General features: G+C 34.0%; 1 protein-coding gene across 3 annotated transcripts in view; it reads left to right on the top strand.

Annotated features, from left to right (window-relative positions):
• Positions 1-19,978, top strand: part of LOC126891729 (uncharacterized) — a 196,920-nt gene that overhangs the window by 82,072 nt on the left and 94,870 nt on the right. For 2 of the 3 annotated variants that reach the window (XR_007700525.1, XM_050661004.1), the window contains exons 10-11: positions 2,712-2,871; positions 11,085-11,443. Coding sequence is in view for 2 of the 3 variants with exons in the window: in XM_050661004.1 (XP_050516961.1) it covers positions 2,712-2,871; positions 11,085-11,443 (519 nt within the window). In the remaining variant the exon portion in view is untranslated. The remainder of the gene's footprint in view (positions 1-2,711; positions 2,872-11,084; positions 11,444-19,978) is intronic. The other variant, XM_050661005.1, reaches the window with a different exon arrangement.

Below are 19,978 nucleotides of genomic sequence, written 5' to 3'. Positions count from 1 at the left end.
ATTATTGTGGTGCCATCAGTTAAACACAATGTTTTTAAAACTTTTTTACCTCTTAATATTTTTTCCATAAACCTGTTTTAACACTAGAAGCACCAACATTTTGGCATACCTAGAAGCACCGGAGCAGTCAAGATGACGGGTATTAGAATTTTCTATCGCCACTAGTTTTCGTATCGTTTTTTAATTGAAAAAAAAAACCTATATTGAGTTAATAACTACTAATAAAAGACATTTAGTTAATTTAAATAAATTATTTAATTATTAAGCACAATTTATGTATTAACAAAATTTTTTAATTTTGCATTTGCTTGTACAAGACCTACACACACATTTTTTACATAGGTATATGACTGTCACATGTTTTATTTTAGTTTTAGTTCCCAGTTTTCCACTTCTTCTTCAGGTACTATCTCTGCTACGGAGGTTGGCAATCATCATAGTTATTTTAATTTTTGAGTCAGTAACTCTGAATAGTTGTTTTGAGCTGCATCCAAACCTCAGCCATGAAATTCGTCTTCTTCCGATGCTTCTTCTGCTATCTACCCCTTCTTGCATTATGAGTCATAGGATGCCATACTTCTCGCTCCGCATCACATGTCGGAGATATTGTAGCTTTTGTCACTGCCTACGTTTATTATTTGATTGAGGTGTTGTATCTCTGATTTGTTTCCGTTGATATTGTCCTGCCCTTAGTCAGATGATCTTGTCGCAATTCTTCTGCTAACTGAAGTAGGAAAGTTTGCCCAGATATTTGACAACCAGTAACTTCCTTATACAGAATCCAAGCATTTGTTCCTACCATATCTAAGATATTAAAAAAAGCCTGCAACGGCCATCTTCTTGAAGCTGATTTGGTTGAGCACTGTATAGCCATCTGATCTACAACGTCTACTCCGTATTATCTATGGTAATGGTTTTAGGTTTCTCCTTTTTGTCTATGTCTATTTCAATATTGTTTGAGTATAGAGAATTCAGCGCTAGAACATTTTTGATCATTTTTCTCTAGTACACCTGGTTTGACTGGTTAGCTCAAGTCTTCGTGTATGAAAATTTTTGATTTGTATAATTCCATCTTTTCGTTTTTTTGTTGACGGAGGAATATCCTTTCTTGCTCGGTTTATTTTTCGAGTATTGCTGGTAGCCTTCTTTCGTAATACTTTTTATGTATCGTGACATTTCTTCCCTTATTCATAAATGGGCCCATTAGACGGCTAATTACATGTTTCCCTAGAAGTTGATTGTCTGGTCGTTGTTCATCTTTCCGTAGGTAAGGAAATCCGTGCAATAAATATTTGGACTAGACATTAGCTGTAAGCCAGAATTTGATTCCAAACTTATCAGGTTTATACGCCATGTACTGGGTGAAGTGACATCTTGCCTTTTTGGGAAAAAGCTGTTCGCCGATAGATATATTTTAGCCAGTTGTAGGTGTAGCAAAATATACAATTCTCTATAAATAAGTTTCATATTGCCGACGCAAGTGCAAATTTATATGTTGATCATCGCTCAGATCTGGTACTTCTCCTCCGTAATAAGGACCGCATTTTTTCTAGGTAGACATCAACATATTCAACAAGTAATTACACTAAAGAGAACTTGTAATCCTTAAATACATGTAGCAAAGTCCTAAATTTTTAAGTTTCTAGAATAACTATGAATAAGTAGTAATACAGGGGGTCAAAAATAGAAAGCAGTCAAAATGACCGTCCTGGTGCTTCTAGGTATATATTAACACATCTCAAAAAGTAATTACACCAGGTACCTGTAAAGGAGAAATTATAATCCTCAAGTAGATCTAGGAAAAGTCCTAAATTATCAACTTTCTAAAACAACTAGGAATAAGTAATACAGAGGGTCAAAAATAGAAAGCAGTCAAAATGACCGCTCTGGTGCTTCTAGTATTAATGGAGATGCGGCTTCTTTTTTAATATGTTTACATAAAAAATTTATGGGAGTTTTGTGCCTTTAAACCCCCCAAATGTTTGTGTACGTTTCAATTAAACTATTATTGCGGTACCATTAGTAAAACACAGTGTTTTTAAAACTTTTTTGCCTCTTAGTATTTTTCCGATACGGCACCTTTTATCGAGACACCTTTTCTTTTCTAATATGGTTCAAAATATATCTCAAATTGTAATTTATAAATAGATTTTCATACCAGGTCTCTTTAATCGTACGTAACAGTATACAAATATGTGGTGAATTTGAAAAATATGCAAAATATCTCGATAAAAACTAGCTTTTCGAAAAAGTACTAAGAGGCAAAAAAGTTTTAAAAATAATGTGTTTAACTAACGGTGCCACAATGATAATTTAATTGGAACGTACAAAAAAGTTTGGTGGGGTTTAAGGGAACAAAACCCCCAGAAAATTTTTATGGGGTACACAAATTTCACTATAATTTCTTTTTAAGATATCCCTGTCATAAGAATGCCACATGTCCGTTTTCAATAAGAAATCTCAAATAGTTTTCGATATATTGGAAAAGATCTATTTTTATTTTGTAAATTCAAAGGGCTGTAACTTTTTTTATGTGCATATTTGTACTAAGGTAAGTTAGGTTAACCCAAACTATTTTTGGTCCTAGAATATGTGATTTAACTTATGACCTGTATTTTTGTTACACCCTGTATAATGTATTATATTAAAAATGTAAACAATAAGTTACCAAAAATCACTTAAAGTAATTAGTAATTTTATTGGAATTTTAGGAATATGTCCTAAACCTTTATTACCGAGTGGAACACAAATGCTCTGTAAAAACTCTAAGGATCAATATATAGACTGTACAGATATTGCTGATGGTAGCAGTATAACGTTTACATGTCCAAACGGTTTTGTATCCGACAGAGGCACATCTACTAGTACCAGGTAAACAATATGTTAATATTATAATAAATTTATTGATATAGCTTTTTGTGTTCCCAAAACGAGGTGAAATGTACGGTGAAATTCATACGGTGGAATTACTACTATATCATCATCATCATCACGTAGTGCTACAACCCTGGGTGGGTCCTGGCTGACTGTACAACTTTCTTCCAATTTGTTCGGTCTTCCATCAACCTAGAGTCAAATGGAATGTTCACTCTGCTTGGATCTTATCTCTTCATCGCATTCTGGGACGTCCGATTGTTCTTTTGCCAATAGGAATCTCCTCCCATACCAGTCTTACCAGTCTCTCGTTATGAAGTCTGTGCGCGTAGCCTGCCAATTTAGTCGCTGTAATTCAATTTCTTGGACAATATCGGCGTCAATGTACAGTTCTTTTAATTCGAAGTTGGTTCTGATTCTATACTGGTTTGTGTTAATGTCGTGGTGAGAAAAATTTTTCTAAGTATTTTTCGTTCAAAACGTCCGAGCTTTTCTTCGTTTGATTTGGTCATGGTCAACCTTTCGCAACCATATGTTAGTACAGGTCTGACGATGGATTTATAGATTTTGATCTTGGAATTTCTTGTAAGATTTTTTGATTTTATAAGCTTATCCAGTGCGCATAGACAGCGATTTGCCGATTGGATTCTATCTTTTATTTCTTCAGTAACATCGTTGTCAGCTGTGATTATGGCCCCCAGATACTTAAAACGTTGTACTCTTTCGAAATTGGAGGTGTAGACCGTCACATTTTGTCCTATCCTGTCTCTTTGTGCATTTATACACATATATTTCGTCTTCTCTTCATTGATTTTCAGCTTTACTTCACTTGTTGCTCCTTCCACCTTGGAAGTTTAAAAATGCTTTTTATGGATAGGATGGAGTCTCCAACGAGATCAATGTCATCTGCTTATGCTAGTAATAGCTTGATATCTTGATCGGATAGCAATTCTGTTTTTATTTCGGCCGATCTCATGGATTTCTCTAATACATAGTTAAAAAGTAGTGGAGGTAACGCATCACACTGTTCGAGTGCACTGTTGATTTCAAAGCTGCTAGACGGTTTATTATTTACACGTATCTACTTTAGATATTCCGCACTCCTTACAGACTTTGGTCATCCGAATGAGTTTCTTTGGTATTGAAAACTCCGCCATCGCATTCCATACTTGGCTTCTTTCGACGCTATCGTATGCCTGTCGAAAGTCTATGAAGAGATTGTGTATGGATCTGTGATACTCCCATCTATTGGCTATTGATCTATTGTTGACCTGTTTGCCGTAAAACCGGCTTGATATTCTCCTAGGACATTTTCAGCATAAGGGAATTATATACGTCGTGTTTATGAGTGAAATTCCTTTATAATTCTCGCATTTTGTTTGGTCCCCTTTTTTGTGGATGGGAACTAATATGATGTTTTCCTTCCATCTTGCTGGTATCCTTTCTTCTAACCATACATATATGATATATGCATTATTACCTGGTGGATTTGGCGATGTAGTGCGTCTCCCCATATCTCAGAAATTCTGCTGGTATCTCGTCCGTACCCGGCGCTTTGTAATTTTTCATTTTTAAACTTATTTAAGGACTTTTGGGTTTTTCAAAAGAGGGATTTTTGACGGGCATGTCCGCTGTGATATAAATCTCTTTTTTGTGCTGTTCTTCCTGAATGATGTTTAGATGGTCCCTGAAATACCCTTTCCATTCTTCAGTTAGTTCTTTATCGTCGATTATCATTATGGCCTTGATTGTCTCTCAGTGAAGGGATAGAATTGTAGACCAGGATCCCGCGTACCAAAAAAAAGTTGATTAATAGCAAGCTGAAAATTTGTTAATAGCTTAACGGTGTCTAGTCGAACAATTGATGTATGGGAACACTGGAACAGGGGAAGTTTTCATTGTGGAACAGGTTAAAAATTTGGAACGTCAGAATATGAAAACGTTCCATGTATTTTGTCAGACAGAACTTCCAATTGATTTGTTATCATTTCATTAAACTCTCATGCAAAAATCAGACTAGTGTTTATCACCAACTGGGCATTTTAATGAGTGGAACACGAAGAACATGTCAAATGACAGGAATCATGTTGGTTAGTAATAGCAGTCTGATTTTTGCATGAGAGTTTAATGAAAGGGTAACAAATCAATTGGATGTTCTGACCGACAAGATACATGGGATGTTTTCGTAATCTGACGTTCCAAATTTTTAAACTGTTCCACAATTAAAACTTCCCCTGTTCAAGTGTTCCCGTACACCAAAGTTTGTGCAACTAGACACCGTTAAGCTATTAACAAATTTTCAGCTTGTTATTAATCAACTTTTTTTTGGAACGCGGAATCCAGGCCTATTGGTTCTATGACCTCTTTTCTCAGTGGAAATTGCTTTATATAATTCTCTAGAGCCTGGTTTAGGTCGGTCTCTCTCCATAGCTTCATATTTTTGTTGTTCATAGTTTCTTTGTGCGTATAATTTTTCTTGTTTCTTTCCGGCAGTCGTCGTATTCCCTTTTACTTTTGTCTGATTGTAGTTGTATACATGTCCTCCTTACTGTTTGATTTTTGTTCCAGTTGTTTCCGACATTCCTCGTCATACTATGTTTTTGCCCTCTTCTGCCCACTTCTTCGAAAGATCTTGTTGGCTGTCTTGATTATTATTTCGGCAGTCGTTTCCCACAGCTCGTCTATATCATTGTGTACTCTTTCAGAGGTCAAGGTTTGTTCAAGTTGTTCTCTATATTTTTTTTCTCTGTATTCTGTATTTCGTATATTACGTTCCATTGTTAGTGAAAAGTTATTTATCAGCAATTTTATTGCTGGAATCGAATTATAAGATCCTATATATTAATAATATAGGTATGCAAAGTTCGCAGATAGTGTGCTACTTTTTTATAAACAAAATGACGCCGACAAATCGTATTTTTATCAATTATTGCTCCATAACTCCGAAGATTTTAACTTTACAACAAAAACACTCAAATAAAAATTCACCGCAATTAAATTCTACATAGAGATACGTTTCACCTGATTTGTTCCGACCAAACTTTTCCTCGGAAAATGCGGGTTTTCCCAACAAAATCTCTAATTTTCAAATAAAGTTTTAGGTAATTATTAATCAATAATTAAATAACTTAGTGACATCAAAGCTTTCTTGGTACAGATTGTAATTCCAGAAGCCGGTGAAAATTAAACGAATATTTTAGCAACAATTCAATTGTTAATTAACATTTTACGATCGCAATAATAACCAAAATAATCATGATACATTGATCAAACTTATAAAGAGTATAAAGATGAGATGCTTATTTAATATTTTATCGACAAAATATATATTTTTCGTTTTTTTGCATAATCTTTAAATTTTGAAAAAAAAAAAATAGTTATAATACGTTTGTCTAATTAGTAAAGTACAAAGAAAGGTTATATACCAACAATTTTATTGCTTGAATCGAATATTATGATCCTATATATTAATAATATAGGTATGCAAGGTCCGCAGATAGTGTGCTACTTTTTTTATTAACAAAATGGCGCCCTCAAATCGTGTTTTTTTTTCAATTATTGGTCTATAACTCCGAAGATTTTAACTTTACACCAAAAATACTCAAATAAAAATTCGTCCCAATTTAATTCTACATAGAGGCATGTTTTTCCCGATTTGGATCTCGAATTTTCAAATAAATTTTTTGGGCAAGTAATTATTGATCAATAATTAAATAACTTGGTGAAATAAAAGCTTTCTTGTATTGGTGTGAATTATAACTGCAGAAGCCGTTGAAAATTAAACGAATATTTTAGCAACAATTCAATTGTTAATTAACAATTTACAGTCGCAATAAGAACCAAAATAATCATGAGACATTGATCAAACTTAGAAATATTAGAAATATTAGAAATAGAAATATTATAAAATATTATACTTATTTAATATTTTGTCGACAAAATATAAATTTTTCATTTTTTTGCATAATCTTTAACTGTTAAAAAAATTAGTTATAAACAAATTAACATTTCTCAGAAATTGTTTATCATATTATAATTTTAAAAAATACTTAAAATGTGTATTTCACAGGTCTTGAAAATGAATGCTTTAAAAATTTTTCCAACCATTTGCAAAAAAGTTATGAAACAGCAAAGTAAACATACGATACCCCGATGTTTATAATTTGTTTTAATTGTTTCAAAGCTTAAAAGTGAATTTATGGTACAAACTAATTACTAAGATTAAAAATGTTAAAAATATCTAAGATTAAAAATGTTTTTTTTTGTAATTTTTAGCGCGAAAGTAGGCTTTATACAGAGCCGGAGCTAAAATGTTCACTCGAAGCGACTGACACACTTTAATCTCGCGCGAGTTGTGTATGTGGACGGGTTATAATACATAATTTTATTTATTAACTACTCTAAGTCGCGCGGCGGTCGTCGCTTCGAGTGAAAATTTTAGCTACGGTACTGTATTAGTCTACTTTCGCGCGTGTAAATTACAAAAAAAAATATTTATAATCTTTATAATTAAAATATAACCATTAAACTAATAATCGATATTTTTTGTAAGTAATTAGCTTGTACTTTAAACTCACTTTTATGCTTTGAAAGAATTAAAAAAAATTATAAACAACGTATCAATCGTATGTTTACTTTTCTGTTTCATAAATTTTTGGCAAATAGTTGCAAAAAAGTTTTAAAGCATTCATATCCAAGATCTTTGATATACGCATTTTACCTATTTTCTAAAATTAGAATATAATAAACATTTTCTGAGAAACGTTAATTTGTTTATAACTATTTTTTTAAACATTATAGATTATTCAAAAAAAATTTTTATATTTTGTGGACAAAATATTAAATAGGCATCTCATCTTTATATCCGTCCATTCCGAGGCCTATCTGAAGGTTTCGTAGTAGTACTTTTTTTACAAGAATAGGTTACTGGCCTATCGCCCAACCCCCTCTTCGGAGGACCAATACAGCAATATATAGCGAACCAACTCTAGCACAATACACTAAACTGCAGAGATTACGGTGGGCAGGGCATGTGGTCCGCATGCATGAGAATAGAATCCCCAGAAAATTGCTAAATGCAAGAATGCAGGCAAAAAGACCTGTTGGAAGACCTAAAAAGAGATGGGAAGACGAAGTCGATGAGGATGCCAGGAACATCCTGGGAACGCGTTCATGGAAAAGAACAGCGGTAAATCGAAATGATTGGAGAAGCTTGTTGAAGAAGGCCAAGGCTCGATTTGGGCTGTAGTGCCATTGGATAGATGGATCTCGTCTTTATAAGATTTCATAGTTTGATCAGTGTATCATAATTATTTTGGTTATTATTGCGACCATAAATTATTAATTAACAATTGAATTGTTGCTAAAATATTCGTTTAATTTTCACCAGCTTCTGGAACTATAATCTAAACCAAGAAAGCTTTTATGCCACTGAGTTATTTAATTATTGGTACATAATTACTTATCTAAAACTTTATTTGAAATTTAAAGATTTTGTTGGGAAAACCCGCATTTTCCGAGGAAAATTTTCGTCGGAGCAGATCGGGAAAACATGTCTTTATGCAGAATTTAATTTTGGTGAATTTTTATTAGGGTGTTTTTGGTGTAAAGTTAAAATGTTCGGAGTTATGGAGCAAAAATTGAAAAAAACACGATTTGAGGGCGCCATTTTGTTAATAAAAAAGGTAGCACACTATTTGCGGACTTTGCATACTTATATCATTAATATATATAATCATAAGCTTCGATTCGAGCAATAAAATTGCTGGTAAATAACTTTTCCCAAAAATGGCCTATTCTCCGATAATCAGCCCAGACTATTTTGCTCTGACTAAGTAATGGTCTGTATCTGCGTCTCTTCCTCTAAGGCTCCTTACGTCTATGATATTGTTCCCATTTCGGGCATCTACAATGGTGTGGTCGATTTGGTTTGCATCTTCATGCGGAAACATAGTTGATCTATATCAGCTACTATATCAGCTAATAATGATAATAAGATTATTTTAGCTCCGGGGGATAAAAAGAGGTTAGGTTTCCAAAAGCTTTTTTAATGTCATTTTGGCATACACTTTTATAATTTCATATTTTTCATGGTCCAGGTGTAATTTTTGTACACACTATGTGAACCTCTGCTATCTTCTTTAATCGTTATGACAGATCTTACATTAGAAAATAAAAAATGCTTTTTGTAAATCACCATGCTCACTTTAATATGATTTTTTGATTGGAGGACCATTTGTTCAGATCTGTTGCCTTTATACCATCTAGAATTAATACTTCACATATAATGGATTGATCTTTAAGTGCCACCTCCGCGACGGAGGTCAACAATCATCATAGCTATTCGGATTTTAGAGACGGCTGCTCTGAAAAATTCATTTGATGTTCATCTGTATCATTCGCTCAGGTTGCGAAGTCACGATATTCTGCATCTCCCTATGCTTCTTTGTCCTTGAATTTTTCCCTGTATAATCAATTGGAGCAATTTGTATCTCTCTCTACGTGTAATATGTCCGAGATATTCCAATTTTCTTGTTTTTATAGTATTTAAAATTTCCATGTCTTTATTCATCTTTCTCAGAACCTCTTTGTTTGTGACGTGTCTGCCCACGATGTTTTCAGAATTCTTCCGTATACCCACAGCTCGAAATATTCTAGTTTTTTCATTGATGCAACATTGAAGGTCCAGGCTTCCATTCCATAAAACAAAGTCGAGAAAACGTAGCACCTAGTCAACCTAACTCTCAGCTCCAACTTCAAATCTCTTGTGCCGAGCACTTTTCACATTTTGTTAAAATTTTCTCTAGCATTTTCTATTTTGATTTTGATTTCCTGTAAGTAATCTCTTGTGGAGTTGATCCTATTGACTTGTTCGATATTGGATCCATTAATGAAGAGATTCTCGTTATTTCTTTGAGTTTTCGATATTCTCATAAACTTTGTCTTCTTAACATTCATTGTTAGACCGTATTCTTGTCCAAACTCCGCTATTCTGGTCACCAGCCTCTGAAGATCCCCAATATTTTCAGCTAAGATGACAGTGTCATTCGCATATCTAATGTTGTTAATGGGAACTCCATTTACTTTTAAATCAGCTGTTGGACCCTCAAGAGCTTTTTTCACGATCTCTTCCGAGTAGGCATTAAAGATAATTGGCGACAACACGCATCCCTGTCTCACTCCATGTCTGATTTCAATTTCCTTTGAGAGATGATCGTTAACACGTAATTTTGTTCGCTGCTTATAGTATAAATTCGATATAATCCTGAGGTCATTGTAGTCTATCTTCTTTGATTTCAGGACATGCAGTCATTGTTTATGTCGTACTTTTTCGAATGCTTTATTATAGTCAATAAAACACGTATCTTGATTGACATCCAGGCACCTTTGAATAAGTATGTTTAGTGAAAGAAGAGCTTCAAGAGATCCTAGGCCCTTGCGAAATCCAAATTGCATATCCTTAACACGTTGACGGACAGAACGTATATAGATGTCTAATTTCCATTGATGTAATGTGACACAACGTCTACAGACGTCTTTTTAAAATAACAAGTTGTGACAAAAAATCGGTGTCATATGCATATTAAATGTATTAAACAATAATGGTCGTCGTCCATATGTTTGAAATAAATGATAAAAACTCATTGTTTCCATAAACTATGTCCAGTTTTTGATATATTCGGTTTTGGATGACATTCAGTAGCGACTTTAGCGCATGGAACATCAAGCTAATGGTTCTTGCGTTTTTCTTTTTAGGGAGAAAAATAAAGATCGTCTTTAACCATTCTTTGGGTAATGTGCCTGAGCTATAAATTTTGTTCAAGAGTATCACTAAAACATTAATATGCTGCTCATCAGATCATCTCTAATTTTTAGAAGGTCGATAAGGAGCATGTCAGGTCCTTTGCTTTTTATGTTCTCCGTTGTTTTTAATGCATGTCCTCTTTTGTAATATCTGGACCTATTTCTCCTGAAGTAAGTTCTATGTTTCCAGCTCCCTTCTTTCATCATCAAGATGTTCGTCGATGTATTCTGCCCAACATTGTACTTTCTGGATTTGGTTTAATGGATATTTTTCTGGTTTAATGGATTGATGCTCTTTTGTAAACACAAAATGAAACGTTCCCAACGCTTTTTTTTTCCTTTTTACTGACTGATATCTTTAAGTTTCCCAATGTAAAAAGTTTTCCATTTCTACAAAATATTTTTAGATTTTGTCGAAATGGAGTATATGGTAATTCTGCACCTTCTTGTATAGATATTAAACAAAAGCCAGTGCACGTTTCTAATACATCAGACAAATCTAAGAAAACAACAAAACATACAACAGCGACAACGGCGACGACTACAAGTATGATTACTACACCAAGTTCCTCAATTACATTAGAGAAGTCAATTACAAGTCAACTTATTAACGATGGAAAAAAAGTGATATGTTATTATTCCGGATGGACGGCATATAATGGCTCATATCCAGAAGAAGTTGAGCCTAGATTGTGCACTCATCTAGTTTACGAATATATTGGCATTAGTTATAACGGAGAGTTGGATCTGAAGGAAAAAGGACCAGGTAAGGTATTAGAGGTCCAGGATGTTTCGCCACGGACGTTTCGCCGAAGCCGTTTCGTCGCGAGCCCGTTTCGTCGCGAGCCCATTTCGCCACTTGAACCTTACTTTCTAATTGAAGAAACAACTACCTATGTAACGCTCACACATACAGGAAGGTTTTATAGTTATAATTAATACAGGTACGCATTGATATTGAATTTTCCCCCAACCCAGTATAACCCCAAAGTTATACTTAATTTTATTTTACTCTCTTTAAACTTTCCTTCACACTTTACAAAAAGTAGTTCACATACAACACACACGTCAACATACAACAATAATAAACTTCATTTTACTAGTCTGCTTAGAAGCTATTTAAATCTAAAGTTTTCTACACCCTACAAAGTACCCCGCACAAACCTTATGGAAATTAGGTCCCAGTGGATTTCGTTCATACTTTGGGAAAAATACTCTTTAAAGCATCCTGATAAAAAGTTCTCATGGGCACAACTCAATTGTATCAAGGATTTTAAAAATATAGAGGCACAAACTCGGAAAATTATAAGATTTACTGGGTATTCCAATTCCCTGAGTTACAAGTTACCTGGCAACATGTAGAAGCTTGGATCAAGCAAAAGTACTAGTAGTCTAGGATTTTTTCCTGGCTATCAAATGGCGACCTTTACTTTTACCTTGACCGTCAACGGACGTCATTTTCCAGAGTTTTGAGAGATTTCGGCATTAAATTGATATAAACAGATTACTCATGGGTTTTTGGGATCACTAAACACGAATATGCCATCACAATTGACCTCCGGAGGGCATAGTGGCCAGGGCCACTGCAAGGAACGTCATCTAGAGTTTCGATGGTTTTCGGCATTTGATTGATGCAAATGAATTACTGGAGGGTTTTTTGAGGTCGCTAAACACGAATATGCCACCAGAACCGACTCCCGGAGCACCTGGTTTCCAAGGTCAATGAAAGGCGCTCCTGGAGTTTCGAGGGTCTTTGGTACTAAATTAATGCAAATGGATTAGTTATGTGTTTTTGGGGTTGCTGAACACGAATTCGTGATCAGCACAGACACAGGAACACTTGGCGCCTAAGACAGGTTATCTTCTGGAGTTAAAAACCTAAGAGTAATCTATTTGATTCCTCCGAAACTCCAGAAGACAACCGAAGATAACCTGTCTTAGGCACTAGGTGAGGTGCTCCTGTGTCTGTGATGATCACGTTTTCGTGTTCCGCAACCCCAAAAAGCTATAACTAATCCGTTTGCATTAATATAGTACCAAAGACCCTCGAAACTTCAGGAGCCCCTTTCGTTGACGTTGGAAACCAGGTGCTCCGGGAGTCGGTTCTGGTGGCATATTCGTGTTTAGCAACCTCAAAAAACCTTCCAGTAATTCATTTGCATGAATTAAATGCCGAAAACCATCGAAACTCTAGAAGATGACGTCCTTTGTAGTGGCCCTGGCCACCACGTTCTCCGGAGTTCAATTCTGACGGCATATTCGTGTTTAGCGATCCCAAAAACCCATGCGTAATCTGTTTATATCAATTTAATGCGGAAAACCATCAAAACTCTAGAAGATGACGTCCGTTGACGGTCAAGATGAAAGTAAAGGTCGTCATTTGATAGTCAGGAAAAAATCCTAGACTACTAGTACTTTTGCTTGATCCAAGCTTCTACATGTTGCCAGATAACCTGTAACTCAGGAAATTGGAATACCCAGTAAATCTTATAATTTTCCGAGTTTGTGCCTCTATATTTTTAAAATCCTTCATACGATTGAGTTGTGCCCATGAGAAATTTTTATCAGGATGCTTCAAAGAGTATTTTCCCAAAGTATGAACGAAATCCACTCGGAACTAATTTGTAAGTACTTTGTATTTTGTTTTGAATAGTAATAGAATAATGAGATTCCACAGTCGAAAGTACCACCGGATTAGTACTTGATAATTAAATTTGGAGAATTAATTTTTTCAAAGGTTAATTAGTCCATTGAAATGTTACATAGGGGTGTAGGTGTGGATCCCGCGTATGAAAAAAAGTTAATTAATAGCAAGCTGAAAACAGTTTAAGGGTGTCTAGTCGGATAAACTTTGATGAATGGGAACACTGGAACAGGGGCAGTTTTAATTGTGGAACAGGTTAAAAATTTGGAACGGTCAGACCACGGAAACGGCACATGTATTTTGTCCGACATAATAGACTTAAACTCTCCGAACAGAGATTAAACTCTCATGCAAAAATCAGACTGCTATTTATCACCTGTCATAATTCCTGTCATTTGACTTATTCTACATATTCCACTCATTAAAACGCCCATTTGGTGATAATTAACAGTCTGATTTTTGCATGAGAGTTTAATCTCTGTTCGCAGAGTTTAAGTCTATTCTGTCGGACACAATAAATGTGCCGTTTTCGTGGGCTAACCGTTCCAAATTTTTAACCTGTTCCACAATTAATACTGCCCCTATTTCAGTGTTCCCATATATCAAAGTTTGTCCGACTAGACACTAGACACCCTTAAGCTATTAACAAATTTTCAGCTTGCTATTAATCAACTTTTTTTTCATACGCGGGATCCAGACCTATTGCATTTCTAGATGAGTCAATCTTATTTTTTTAATGTGTAGGGGTTCAGTAGACGCTTAAGTTCAAGATTTGGGGTTGCAACCCTTGTCCCCCGGCCGCCATATTGGAAAAAGTTGTGCAAAGGGCTTTCGCGCTGTATCTCCTAAACTAGCAATCCTGCAGAAAATTTAACTACACATAAAATGTAGTAAATTAAATTTTATACAATTTTATATGTATTACTTTTTTTCGTCAAGTGACTAACAAAAAAGTTATAAACAAACATAAGAGAAAATTTTGCAAGAAGTTTCTTTTTAAGGTTATAACCTTTTTCCGTTCATTTCACAATAAAATAACATCATAGAGATTTTGTAGCGGATTTTTCAACTAACAATTTCCACTATAAAGTTCTTTAAATTTATTTATTTATCTAGGTTTTACAGCGCTCCAAACTTGACCAGGTTCTCGAATTCTCATAGGAATACAATAAAAACAAAACCTTAGACTTACTTTTCTATCTGTATTTATTTATTATGATTTTAACATTCCTACGCTATTATTAAGCCATTTGTGACCCTTTTCCACGCCACCTATGAGGTAGAGTCTGGAGGCGCGTTTTTTGTGTGATAGGCCTAATCCAAGGAAAATTTCTAGACAAAATAGTATTATTTATTATTATATCGCGAAAAAGATCTATCATAGTGATTATTTTTAAATTTTTTTTCGATGGTCCAGGCTTCGAATCAAGATCTGAATCAGTATCCGAGGTGAATTTTTGTGGTATGATGAGAGTTAGAGTTGGCGTCATTGTCGGTAATTCATCTTCCAATTCATTTTCTTCAATAATTAATGTTTATATGTCCACGATGTTGCTGGAACTTTCACCACCACAATGGAGACACACTGCTGAACATTTGAGGTCTGTTTTTCGGCAACCACATGCACTTCCAGTTTCCATTGCATCTGCAAAAGATGAATTTAATAAGCTCGGGAGTACTGGAGGCTTGGAAGTTTGGATTGGTATCCAAAATTTTCCATGCTTTTTCCAGCCCCAATCTTCTGGGTCACAATGTTTACCGAGCCATGACTGAATCTGGTGATACACTAGGAGTCTGTGGAAACGGGCTGCATTTTGTGCTGGAGGAAGTGAGAAGAGATTAAATGCATTTTTTGTCACTCTTTTAGCGAATCGTTTGTATCTCAGGGTTTCCAGAGAATTTTCTTTATTTCCGCCATATTTAGAGACGAAAAACTTTCGCCGACAACAGTGAATAAAGATGGCTCGACTTTCCTACTGACAAATAATTTTCCCCAGAGGTTTCTTACAAATAAAATAACCACCGCTCATGATGCGCGCTTACAAAAAACACAAAATGTTTATCTAATCACAAAAATATAAATTTTACCCACAAGACTCTCAATAGTATTATCCATAAAACTCAAAATACTTTTCACAATTTTTAATACGACTGCACGTGGCCAAATAGGTAGCACAACTGTAAGAATAAGTTGAGTAGAGGGGAACCGACTGCTGTGCCACCTAGGATAAATTATAATAATAAAGGTAATAGCAGGCAGATATTCAGTCCGGTACGGAAGAAGAACGACGTAACTGCAAATTTTGTCAATTCCTGTTTATTGCGTAATTAACTTATAAAATACTATGTACAGATGATACAGACAACGCACTATGTTAGACCTTATTTCAGATGCATAATGAAGCAACTGTAGATAGGGCTGAAAATGGAGCGATTTTAAGATAATGAAATTCGAACCAATATCGATGAAAATAAAAGCAATCGTTGTCAAAAAACAAACGCCATACCGATGCTCCTGGACGATTACTCTTCATTTAATCCATATTTTAAATATTTAAAAATTGTTTTTTTGCTCTTCTGAAGAATTTTTCATTTTGCAGTTGCGTCATTCTTCTTCTGGACCGGCGAATTTGTACTCGTACAACTTCTTGTGCCTTTTCTATATATGCTTAGGGTTCTAAGTTTTACAGCGGGGAGAAAGGTCAAAAATAGATTAATAGTAGCATAAGAATGTTAAAATCATAATAAATTGTATGAGTAAAGAAATATATAGATAGAAAAGTAAGCCTAACGTTTTGTTTTTATTGTATCCCTATGAGCATTCGAGAATCTGGTAAAGTTTGGAGCGCTACAAAACCTAGATAAATAAATAGAATTAAACAACTTTATAGTGGAAATTATTCGCTGAAAAACCCTTAACAAAATTACTATAATGTTATTTTATTGTAAAATGAACTGAAAAACAATTAGGTTTAACCTCCAAAACGAAAACTGGTTAGAAATTTTTTACTTATTTTTGTTTATATCTTTTTTGTTGGTCACGATTTTGTTGTCGATAAAAAGTAATAGAAACAAAATTGTATAAAATTTAATTTGCTACATTTTATGTTTTATTTGATTTTCCGTAGGGTTGGTACTTTACAAGATATAGCGCGAAACACCTTTTCCAAGATGGCGGCCGGGGGACAAGGGTGGCGACCCCAAAAACTTGAACTTAAGCTTCAACTGATCCTCTCTACGTATTAAAAAAATAAAGTTGACTTATCTAACAAATGCAAGCTATGGCCTAAAAAATGTAACATTTCAATGGACTAAATCTTTTTATGAGATGTACAACAAACATTTTATATACAAAACAGAAATAAGAATCAGGTACTACTGCGAAGCCAAATACAAATAGGCGAGCGGGAGATACCCCTAAAATAACCAGGTACTGACCACGGAGAGGTGAATGGCTAATTTTAGACATACTGTATGTTTTTGACTGTGCTGAAAACGAAAATGAGGTTTATTTTGAATTTCATGTGGGGGAACATTGCCAAAATCGCAATTTTACCCTAAAAATGAATAAAAATAAAATCATGTTTTTTTGCGTTTACCTCACGACAACTCTGTTTCATTTTAATATTTGTTCTAAAATTTTTACAGTATATAGCTCTAACATTTCTGAAGACAACGGTACCTGCTTTAAGCTTTAGTTCTTATTCTGACAAAGGTTATGAATTTTTCAAAGGAAAAGCTGCGGATTTGTGCATTGCAAAGTTTAATCGCAAAAGTTGAGTGACGAAATTTAAAATTTAGCCTTTTGATCACGTTTATGTTAAAATAGAGAGTACAAAGAGGTTTTCTGGAAAATTTTAGATCAAAATGTTTTATAAAAAAAAAAAAAAATAGTGCAACTTTTATTATCGACATATTTTCATGGATAATGAATGGCTAATTTTAGTTTTAGATTATGTTTTTGACGGTGCTGAAAACGAAAATGAAATTTATTTTAAATTTTATGTGGGGGAATATTGTCAAAATCGCAATTTTACCATAAAAATAAAAAAAGTGAAATCACTTTTTTTTGCGTTTAGCTCAATACAACGCTGGTCGATTTTAATATTTTTTTCTAAGGTTTGTACACTATAAGTTGCTTACTTTTCTGAAGACAACGGTATCTGTTTTAAGATTTTAGTCTTATTGTAGTAAAAGTTATAAATTTTTTAAAGTACAAGTTGCAGATTCGAGAATCGCAAAGTTTAATCGCAAAAGTTGAGAAGCAAAATTTAAAATTTATCTTATTAATCACATTTAGGTTAAAACATAGGTGGAATAGCACGATACAACAATGGAGACCATGGACAGGAAAGAGAGCAAGAGGACGACCCCAGATGAGATGGGGAGACGACATTAAAAAGATAGGAGGAGCGCACTGGAGACACAAAGCACTAAACAGAAGCGAATGGAGGAAACTGGGGGAAGCCTATGTTCAAAATTGGACGAATTAAAGGGCAAAAGAAGAAGATGTTAAAACATAGAGCACAGAGAAGTTTTCTGGAAAGTTTTAGTTCCAAATGTTTAATAGAAAAAAAATGGCGCAACTTTTAATATAGACGTTATACATCCCCAAAATAACGCTTATTTTTCGGGATACTAATCATGGGAGGTGAATGGCTAATTTTGGTCTTGCTTTATGTTTTCGATGGTGCTGACAATGAAAAAGAGGTTTATTTTGAATTTTATGTGAGAAAACATTGTCAAAATCGCAATTTTAACCTAAAAATAAAAAAAGTGAAGTCACGAATTTTTACGTTTAACTCGCTACAACTCTGTTCTATTTTAATATTTTTTTCTAAAATTTTAAAAGCATATATTTCTCACCTTTGTGAAGACCATAAAAATAACTGTAGTATTTCAGTCTTTTCTTTATAAAAGTTATGAATTTTTAAAAATAAAAGGTGCAGATTCGTGAATTGCAGTGTTACATCGCAAAAATTAAGTGACAAAATTAAAAATTTATATATTTGATTACGTGTATGTTAAACCATAGAATTCAAAGAAGTGTTATGGAGAGTTTTAAGTCTAGATGTGTTATAGAAACAATATGGGGCAACTTTGAATTTTAAGAAAAATGTGGTTTAACTTTTTATTTATTTTTAGGGCAAAATTGCGATTTTGACAATTTTCTCACAAGTAAAATTCTAAGTAAACTTGATTTTCGTTTTCGGCACCATCAAAAACATAAAGTAAGACCAAAATTAGCCATTCACCACCAATGATCAGTATCTCGAAAAATTAGCGTTATTTTGGGGATTTATAATGTAGATTTTAAACGTTGCACCATTTGTTTTCTATAAAACATTTTAATCCAAAACTTTCCAGAAAACTTGTTTGTACTCATGTTTTATTTTCGAATTTGATTTAAAATCTATATATCAAATTGTGTCAATCAAATTTTGCGATTAAACTTTGGAATTCACGAATCTGAACCTTGTACTTTAAAAGATTCATAATTTTTACTAGAATAAGACTAAAAGCTTAAAGCATAAACCATTGTCTTCAAAAAAGTGAGCGATATATAGTGTACAAACTTTAGAAAAAAATATTAAAACGGACCAGAGTTGTAGCGAGCTAAACGCAAAAAACGCGTTTTCATTTTTTTTTTATTTTTAGGGTACAATTGCAATTTTGACAATATTCTCCGACCTAAAATTTTAAATAAATTTCATTTTCGTTTTCATCACGGTCAAAAACATAATCTAAGACCAAAATTAGCCATACACCACCCCTAGTCAGTATCTCGAAAAATAAGCGTTATATTGGGGATTTCTAATGTCGACATTAGAAATAATGTTCTAAAACATTTTGTTTTAGAACTTACCAGAAAACTTCTTTGTACTCTCTACTTTAATATAAACGTGATTTAGAAGCTAAATTTTAAACTTCCTCACACAACTTTTGCGATTAAACTTTGCAATGCACAAATTCGCACCATTCCCTTTGAAAAATTGATAACACTTATCAGGATACGAATAAAAGCTTGAAACAGGTACGTTGTCTTTAGAAATGTTAGAGCTATATACTGTAAAAATTTCAGAAAAAAATATTAAAATGGAACAGAGTTGTCATGAGGTAAACGCAAAAAAACATGATTTTATTTTTATTTATTTTTAGGGTAAAATTGCGATTTTGGCAATGTTTCCCCACATGAAATTCAAAATAAACCTCATTTTCGTTTTCAGCACAGTCTAAAACATACAGTATGTCTAAAATTAGCCATTCACCTCTCCGTGGTCAGTACCTGGTCATTTTAGGGGTATCTCCCGCTCGCCTATTTGTATTTGGCTTCGCAGTAGTACCTGATTCTTATTTCTGTTTTGTATATAACATGTTTGTTGTACATTAGGCCGGGCCGAAAAAGGGCAAAAAAAATTTTTTGGGGAAATTTTAAACGAGCTAGTAAAAAAAAGTTGTGTATGGTGGACCTAATACTGTGTACCAAACATAGGCCGAATTAAAATATTTTTGACCGGGCCCCCGGGGGCCTAAAAAAAATTACTTTTTTTTGCTTTATTTTTGGGGCGGGCTAGTGTCCAGAATATTAATATCGATGCTACTATCTCATTAAGAAATTTTCATCATGATTTAAAAAAATTTAACCAGCCCCCAGGA

Source organism: Diabrotica virgifera, chromosome 9, assembly GCF_917563875.1.
Source record: "Diabrotica virgifera virgifera chromosome 9, PGI_DIABVI_V3a".
In the NCBI taxonomy this organism is placed as follows: domain Eukaryota; kingdom Metazoa; phylum Arthropoda; class Insecta; order Coleoptera; family Chrysomelidae; genus Diabrotica; species Diabrotica virgifera.
This window is presented reverse-complemented; position numbering and strand designations above follow the sequence as displayed.